This window comes from Eutrigla gurnardus (assembly GCF_963514095.1).
Source record: "Eutrigla gurnardus genome assembly, chromosome: 22".
NCBI lineage: Eukaryota > Metazoa > Chordata > Actinopteri > Perciformes > Triglidae > Eutrigla > Eutrigla gurnardus.
This window is the reverse complement of record NC_139933.1, coordinates 8,750,069-8,759,083: the sequence shown is the minus strand read 5'-3', so window position 1 is coordinate 8,759,083 and position 9,015 is coordinate 8,750,069. Positions and strand designations below refer to the sequence as shown.

The window sequence follows — 9,015 nt, the reverse complement described above, 5'->3', positions numbered from 1 at the left end:
CCAACGTGTGCAACATGCCCTGGAAACATGAAAGAGTCAACACCAATAAGGATTAATCGAAAAGGCCACGGGGCCCACCTTCAACAAAGCCGCCTCATATCAGGTTATAACGCTTACTTTTTAATCTTCCTCATTGCTGTCCTTGTTTGTGCACGTGTGCCCAACCCCCCCTCCAACATCAGCTCCATGTTGGACCACAAACAAACCCACAATAGTGACTTCTGTTGACATGAACGAACCTTGAAAACGGAGCAATCGTATGTTTTACTTTCCGATAAACAACAAGAAACATCAAAATCATATTTTTCTTTGGCTGAACTGTAGCTCTTTCACAGAGTTCTCATTTCCTGTGGTATACAGTAACAGCTACAGGTCACCAAGTCACTGTGCAGCTTCAAGCAGGTCTTCTCTGGGCTCCTTGGCTCAGTGTTTCAGTCATCAGCGACTCCTTCCACGGCTGCTTCAAACGCTGTTTTCAGCTTTTAGTGCACGCTTCGATCAAAGACTGAACCCTTTCCTTTTCATATTTACATGGCCTCTCATTAGTGCCACACTAGGAAGACACTTCTCTGACAGCGGTTTATCATCAGATCACCGCTTACAGTTTTCAACTACAACACAGCGCAGCAACATTCTCTTAAATCTACCTATATTTTATCTTAATAAAGTGTTAAATTGTTAGAAAATACAAGAAAAATGTACTTCAGATGCACCAAACATTCTTAGGGATCCAAACCTCCTCTTGCCTGAGGTGTGTTGAATGATGAATTCCACTTAATCGTCAATTGGAACCATGTGGTTGATTGTTAATTATTAGCATAGGTAACACCCCCTAAATACTATATAAGGGCAGGTGCTAAGAATTGGGTTGGTCCAAAATGACCATCCAGAGAGTTCTACAGTATATAGACGACTTTATAGTGATCTCATTGGTAAAATAAAAAAAAAACCTTCATACACTACTTTGGTAATTTTCTCTCTGTCGTTAATTATGTTCTCCTATAATTAAATATGATATAATTATATACATAATTAAAATGTTTCAGATCAATGATGGCTGGTGTACCATGCATAATAAATACCAACATATGTTCTGTAATAAATATATATTGTAAGCTGTATATTGTTGCTAATTTAAGTTGCCCTGGTAAGCAGTGCTGCTACACATTATGTCTAGCTTTTATTGTGAAAGGTAAGAACGAAAGGAGTGGTATGTGGGGGCGATAAGCGTATTTTCCAAAATAAAATACACAATGAATGATGGTACATAGTCCTTGGTTAGTGACCATCGGCTGGACACTACTTCTCAAGATGAATTGTGAGATTGAGTCCAGTGCATCGGGTCTAATAATTCACACTACGACGTGGTGTGATGGAGTGATTTCGGACACAGCCTTGGAGTGATGTCACAAAAAAAAAGGCTGCAAGAAGAAGAACTTCAGCAGAAGTGAATCAGTTACTGTTAAACTCACTTAAAGTCAGTAATTTCCAGGAAAATCAAAGGCCCGGATGGCCAAAGCATGGAAGAGCAGTATATCATGACATTCAGAAGCTGAATGGACTCAGTATAATAACAAAGAGTTTTACAGTCTTAACAATGTGTTTACACATCCAGCAGTTATGCAGCAATCATATATAATCCATTCATATAAATATATTTATATGTATTGTATGCTGTCATTTCTTGTTAAAAAGCCAGGATGTCTAAAAGTCAAACCATTTATGAAATATACATGTTCTTGGTGTCTTTTGAAATAATCCATACCTGTTATAAAGCAGTTTGAATGAAGTGGGGAACATGTTATGTGCAATATGTAAATACAGTATATGCAACAGTTTACGGATTATCCAGTTCAGCATGATGTGTTCCAATATTAACTACGGGTTATGGACCCATACGCCTTATGGAGGCCATTCAATTTATATCATATCATTCTTTTGTCTGTGCGCTCCGTGCTTTCAGTTTATCTCTGGTTAACGATGTTGCATATAAAGTAGTTCTAGTGGTTTGCTTTAATTAGACACTCGTCTGTCTGCACACCTTCCCTTTGTGGTCTTGCACTGCAGAGCAAATACAGTATGTAAATCCGTAAATATGTGAATAATCAGCCAAATGCGTGGTGAATTATGTCTAGCCAACGTTCACTGTATGCATTCAGAATCCTAAATATTTTCTATAAACGGTAATTTTATCTTCCCTTTGCAGCTGCTTTGGCACAATTTCCCCTCAGAGATCAATGCAGTTCATTTTAATCTCCATAAAAAAAACCTTCTTATAGACTCAAGATGGTTATATTCTGCAGAGCAGTGATGAAGAAGTCTCAATAATACCCATTTGTAAGTCCTGTACAACTTACCTCCCCGTCCGTCTTTGCAAACCTGAAAGGGAGAAAAGCAGATATACTGAATTTGACGTAAATGAGGCATGAATACGGAATTGTACTCTGCTTGCTTCATTTCCATCCACAAACCTCATGGCCATTGTTAGAGTTAATCTTCTATTGTGTTTGTAGCCTATGGATATAGTATAAAGTGCATCATGGGGAAAAAAAAGAAAAGGGAGTGAAATACCTTTCCCTTCATGCACACAGTGTTAGTGCACCATCACCCAACTTTGAGCTATTATCCTCTGCTCAGTTGGTGCCTTCATTCTCTCCACCCTTCAACTCAAAAATAAAAGGGAAGATTTTCCTTACTGTTGCACTCTTTACCCTCATTAATTCCAGTGAACCCCCTACCTGCGCATACAAACACACACACACACACACACACACCTGAAGAACAGCTACTTATGTCTGAAGCAGAAATAATGAGCTATTCTTCATTAGTGTGGCTGATTTAAGGTTGGCGGTATGGGGTTCAGCTAAACAGGTGATTAAATCCAGCTACAGGTTGCCACGGAGATAAAGGGAAAACTGGGATTGAATTTTACATAACGTGGCTTATTTTATGTGACATACAGTTTGCAACATATTCAGTGTGTCTGTGGAGATTCTGGGTCATCCAGGTCGTGGTCATCTTTGAAGGCTTTATCGTAGGTAACTGGCTTTAGGTTCTCGACGTTTCTCCTCTCATCCAAGAGGCTTCTTCAGTTCTGACTAGTGGGGAGTTTAGGTGTTTAACCTCTTGTAGTGTCAGTAATACTGTGAGAGGCATGTGACTCTTAAAAGAGAGTGTCCTGCCTTGTCCTGAAGGCATCTGAAGATGCAGATGGACTGCTCCTGACCTGTGGAACTGGCATAACTATTTAACTAGTGTGCCATTCGCTCGGGTAGAACTGAAGAAGCCTCTTGGATGAGAGGAGAAACGTCGTCGAGTACCTCAAGCAAGTCCAGTTGCCTACGATAAAGCTTTTTTTTGTATTTGTTACATATTCAGTGTATTTAAGACACAAGCAGACATTCTTCACATTGTTGAGATGAATAAAGCCCTTAATTAACACTGTTATCTTAGTCTTTATTTTGTCACAATTGTATGTCAAATATATATATACGTCTATATGACATATATTATATGACATATATAATTTCATTTCTTTACAATAGAGAAACAACATAGAGATGACACACTATTTTGGTTTCTAAGTAGAAGCTCCGTTTAAATAGTGGCATTTTTTTTTTTTCAATACACCGTTTAAGTCAAGCTTCCACTCAAGTCATGGTTTTGTTTTTCCTTTTTCGAGTCACATTTATTCACAACGTGTGTTTGTTTGTCTCTGTTTCTTTATAATTGGATGTCAGTTTTTTTGTTGTTTTTTTTTTCTCTCTCCCCGCGTCTGCAGTTCAATCTGTTCATGTTCCTTCAAAATTGACGGCCATCTGTTATTGGTCCGTGTGGCCACACAGATGGTCCCACCTGCTAACCATCCTGCGCCACCAGCAAAGGTATACAGTTATTGGAAAGAGTGTCTTTGAAGCTTTATAGAGTTAATCCAATCAGCTTGCAGAGGGCCTGGCGTAAGCGTTTCCAGTTCCTCTGCAGCTGGGCCCTTTGGTGGCCAAGGAGTAGTTTACTCCTCCGTGCACGAGGGACGTCTGACCTTGGCACCGTCCCGGGGCTTCTCTTTGGCCTGCTGCCTTCAAACCTCTGGTCCCAGCGCCTGTGTGCAGAGCTCTGGCTGAATATTGGACGCTTCTCCCGTCTGACTCCTGTGCGCTGCCAGCCTCGAGAGTGTTTGTGCCACCTGGGTGGATCTCGTTTTGAGGCCGAGACATTTTCATGGGGATGGAAAGGCTTTTCTGTTTTAACTCCTGGGCCAGTTCCACTGTAATTTCAAAGGTGCGGGGCGTCTGTGCCGAGCCGGGATTCTTCTCCGACCCCACTGTGACGGTGATGGTGGCAGGGGGGGCGACGCCGCCGGGCACAACACCGGTCTCGCCGGGCGGAGAAGGGGATTTGCTTGTGGGCGCCGGGTGCCACTTGAGGAGCCGCCCTTGGTTCCGCCCGCTCGTGTCCGCGCTCTCGAGGTCACACGCTTGGAGCGAGGGGATGATGGGCACGGAGCGGGTGCGAAGGGAAGACGGAAGGTAGGTCGTTCCCTTATCCAGACGTGTGCACGGGACCTCGGTCCATCCCTTCCTGGCTGCGAAGTGAGAGAGTGAACTCCTGCTGAGGAGAGCGCCGACCTTTCCACTGGCAGAATCACACCTGTGGGCAGAGAAGAATAGAAATGACAGGGTGAGAGAGATAGAGGGAGAGAACCTAAGTCATTTATATTGTGACCTTTTCCCCTCGAGACGCTCATTTCCTAAGAGGAATAAAAAAGAGTGAGAAACAGAATAATGAAACAAAGGGTTTCATCCCCTCATTGTTCCGTACAACAAAAACCTAACTATCTTGCACCGATACAATTATTATTTAGGTATTGTTCTCTCATAATCTTGTGTAATTATTTCTAATCCTCAACAAGAGCAATCTGTATTGTTGCTGCGTTAATGTCTAACTGAAAAATCCCCTCTCCCATGGCTGCCTTATGGGAGATTTAGGGCTTTAGCAGCACAGCTGACCCCAGGCCTGTGGGAGTAAGTGTCAAAGTCTGCCTCCTTGAACATGTGTGTTCCCCGAAACACACCTGGTGCTTCTCATGTGACATTTGGGGGTGAATGGAGATGCGTTCGTGGGCGTGGGAGTCTCAGCTTGCATGATGATGCATCCTGCCGTCAAGTATGAGTGAATTATCAGGAAACAGTGCCAACAAGCTTGAAAGGCGTCGTGTTCCGAATGAAAATGATACAGCAGAGCGGTGAAACTGATCCAGAGCCGAGAAGGTAAGTTTGTATATGAACGCGCGCACAGGAGTTAATATTGTTACTGAAGACACCATTCACATTTTAAATCACCCCGACAGAGCCTGAGGAGACAGCCGGTGTTATTGTCAGCCTTCAGAGACTGTTTGTAGCATAACCAAGTTTAAATAATTGAATTACTTTCCCATTCCTCCCTCGGTATTAGAAGGGCAAATGCAAGCAGGAGGTAAATCCGGCAGATCAAAACACATCTAAAAATAACTCCCGTGGCAAATTTGCCTTCAATCCTGTCCTTATCTGCGATGGGTAAATATAATGTTTTGACACCGGATAATGAAACTGACAATGCTCTGCCGGGATCCGTTGTCACAGACTGGAGAAAACATGGAAGAGCGTTCTCGTTGTTTGCTCGCCTCGAACACTTTCTACCGCCGTCTGCGCCCACATCGCTCCTTCCGCTGATCATCTCTGCGCAATCTTCCTTCTTTCCTCACCTACCCCTCTCTCGTTCTCGCACTCTCCTTTCCAACTCCCATTTCTCATTTCCAGAGATGAGAGGGTGTATCCATGGCAACAAGGGAGAGAAGGGGGCTGGAGGAGGAGGAGGAGGAGGAGGAGGAGGGGGCTGTAAGCTTGGTAGCTTGTTGTATGGCTGGTAAGTAGAGAGATACGTTATTTCAGCCTCCTGAAGGCCGGTGAAATGTACTCAACTGACGGTCCTCGGAGGAAATGATCAATGGCTAATGAGATCTAAATTGTCAAATGTACAATCTTATCCCTGAGAAGATGAGGAGCTCTTCCCCTAAACACTTGGAAAAATCTGTGTCAGGTTACACTGCCCACAGCTTGCAGATTTTACAGCCTTTGTGATTTTGAAAAAGAAGTCTAATTAGTTTATTTAGCAGTTTGTTTATTTGTTATGCCATGCGTGCACGTGCACATGCATGTGTGTGTGTGAAGAGAGGGAAACTGTTAGACTCCTGGAGGATATCCCTGCACAGCCGATGTGAAAGAACTGCTGAGCTCCATGGAGCTTTGTTTAAAAATGTAAATTATGGAAATAGGTCACATAAAGAGTTTGGCAGCTTGCAGTGAATCTTACAAGCCACTGTAGCGCTCAATCAGGTTGGCATGCTAATGGAAACGTTGCTCGGCACTTTTAAGTGTGCGAAATGCACAAGGGACCCTGCTTTAACGACAGACGTTTCTGATAACAGTGCCATCGCTCAAGTCGCACACGCTGGCAGCAAATTAGGCCGTTCCTGAGTCATATGCTAAGTAGGACTGCCTTACTCGGGCTTAAAGATGTTCTCCTCTACGTCCTTAAAGAAAACCCAAAATAACTCAATGTTTCTAGTGTTGCATGTTTAAGAGAACTGCTTGATTATTATGCGACATTATTCTACTTCGGAACACAAGCATAAGAAAGATAAACATTTCCCTCGCCTTGCTTGTTAGGAACCATCAATCGTATTCATTATCGGAAAGAGGAAAAACAGTGATGTGAGATACTTTGTCTCCACATGGATGATCTCCTCCCTTCTCGAGGACATGAACACCCCTCTTTGATACCACATGTGTCAGAGAGGATTTCATTTTCAAGCTATTTTTTTTTTTGAGCCCATGCCAGTTGAGGATCATCAGACTGTACTTTTAAAATGTGTAAGTTATTTTAAGCCCCCCAGATAGCCAACTGGAGAGCGGTGGCTCTGCCAAAAAAAAGTCCTCCCTACCTTTAATGCTTCCTGAAACAGTGCCAGTGGCCGTGCTCCACTTATGATAGCCATGAAACTAGGGCGACTCGCTGTCCTTACTCGACATCGGGACGAGCATGAGGGGAATTCTAGATGTGTCAAAAGGCCGAAGTGAATCCTTTGCCCATTTGTAGTCTCGTCCTATTAGCTTGGAGTCAATATGGCTCCATCCTTAGCTCATACATTACAGAAAATGTAATTATTTATTTGATATGTTAACTTGCAAGGCTTCCACATAATGCCGGAGCATCCGCCAAATTAGCCCATTCTGGACATCTTGAGATCATGTGAACTCGTGCATCATCCGATAATTAGCTTTGGCCGTTGTTGTATTTTCAACCCTGATAAAAAAAAACCCTGCAGACACAGCACATTTTCATTCACAGCACACACAACAACCCCGGTGGCGAGTGCAGCGAGGATTACACACACACACACACACACACACACAGACACACACACACACAGACTCATTTCTTGGACTTCCCCAGCGCCATGATACTGTTGAGCAGTCAGGATCAAGTGTGTCCTCCAAATTAATTGTGATAGTCCCAGTCGAAAGAGGGCACAGCAGATCTCATTTATTTCCCTGGATCAGATTTCTCAATTCCGAGCGTGGATTTGAGGCATTTCACTCATCAACTCATTTCTCCTCAAATCATCCTTCTGCCACTCCGACTTGACCCTCGGTTCGTCCCGGGCTCAGTGGCGCCGGACCAAGCTATTCCACATCAGAAAGATGAAAAAACAACCAAACTAACAGCAGACAAAGAACAACGTTCACCTTCTGATGGACTCCATGTCCGCCGACTCGTCCTCCTGCAGGTGTTTGTAGACGTGGCTGTTCACTCGGGATCCGTCGATGAGATTGGTGGATATTTTGTGCTTCCCTCTGGGAACAGGCGGGGTCCTGAAGTAGCTGGTCTCCCTCCGTTGTTGGGCGGGGCTAAGCGAAAGGGAACAACTCCTGTAACCAGAAGGAGAAAACCAATGAGAGTGTCAGGACTTCAAACGGCACTCGCCAACTCATTTATTGTATCAAATATATCTGGACTGAACTGGGCAGAAATTGGCGTTTCTGTTTGATGTCTGAGTGGAGAAGGGGCATCGCATTCCTCATTCAGTCGACTGTGCATTAATGACGTTGGTATTGAAGTCCAAGCGTCAGACTGTGGTTGTGAAAAGAATTGTAATTTACCAATCAGACATCCACGTTAAATGATTTGTCATCAAAAAGCGAGAGAGCCATGCTAGCAGCTCTGTGGAGCTACAAGCTAACATGAACGTGCTACTGATTGATGCTGATGATTAGCACATTAAACTCACTTGCTAACATTTGCCAATTAGAAACTACAGCTGAGGATGATGGGAGTGTCGTATGTTGAGCAGGTGTTTTGTCATACAAAATTGGTGACCTAATTAATTATGGCGCTTGATTAAAAGTCAGAGCGCCGCCGAAGTCATTACAGTTTGATCCTCTGTGGATCTTGAATATCTTTCGCGACAATCCATCCAATACTTCAGAGGATCCCCAATGATTCAGCATCTGGGGACAATGAATGGCCGACATAACCCCTCCACCACGCTCTTCTAGAAAACAACACTGCTAATGTTTCTTTCAGTGAACTTCAAGAGCACATTTCTTATACCGGCATCAAAACGGACCAGATATATCGATATCCTGCCGGTCAAGGATCAAAGTGGCAGCCGTTAGAGCCTTTGCTTCTTGCCGAGGCACGCGGGTTTTTAAATAGTTCTGTGGGCAGCGAGTGGTCAACGTCAGAGCAGATCCCAGCACGTCCGCAGCGATAAAGCCGTGACACCGAATGTGAATCAAACTCATACTGCACCACATTGCGATCTGATGTGTATGTATATCGCGCAAGAACAAACAACTCCTACAGCACGTGTGGGAGTGTGAAACAGAGATCTCTTCCAGTTTAGTTGAGCCCGTTTCAGCACTGCGGCTGCCTTGTTGTTCACCTGCCACCGTTCCCTTCAAGAGTAACAGGTCA

The 9,015-nt window shown here is 43.8% G+C and overlaps 1 protein-coding gene across 1 annotated transcript in view; it reads right to left on the bottom strand.

The window, feature by feature from the left end:
* Positions 1 to 3,774: 3,774 nt before the first annotated feature.
* Positions 3,775 to 9,015, bottom strand: part of nrg3b (neuregulin 3b) — a 158,911-nt gene continuing 153,670 nt past the window's right edge. Inside the window, exons 8-9 of the mRNA XM_084002049.1 lie at positions 7,785 to 7,967; positions 3,775 to 4,647 (exon numbers count right to left, since the gene is read on the bottom strand). Of these exons, the coding sequence (XP_083858175.1) occupies positions 3,936 to 4,647; positions 7,785 to 7,967 (895 nt within the window). The 3' untranslated portion in view covers positions 3,775 to 3,935. The remainder of the gene's footprint in view (positions 4,648 to 7,784; positions 7,968 to 9,015) is intronic.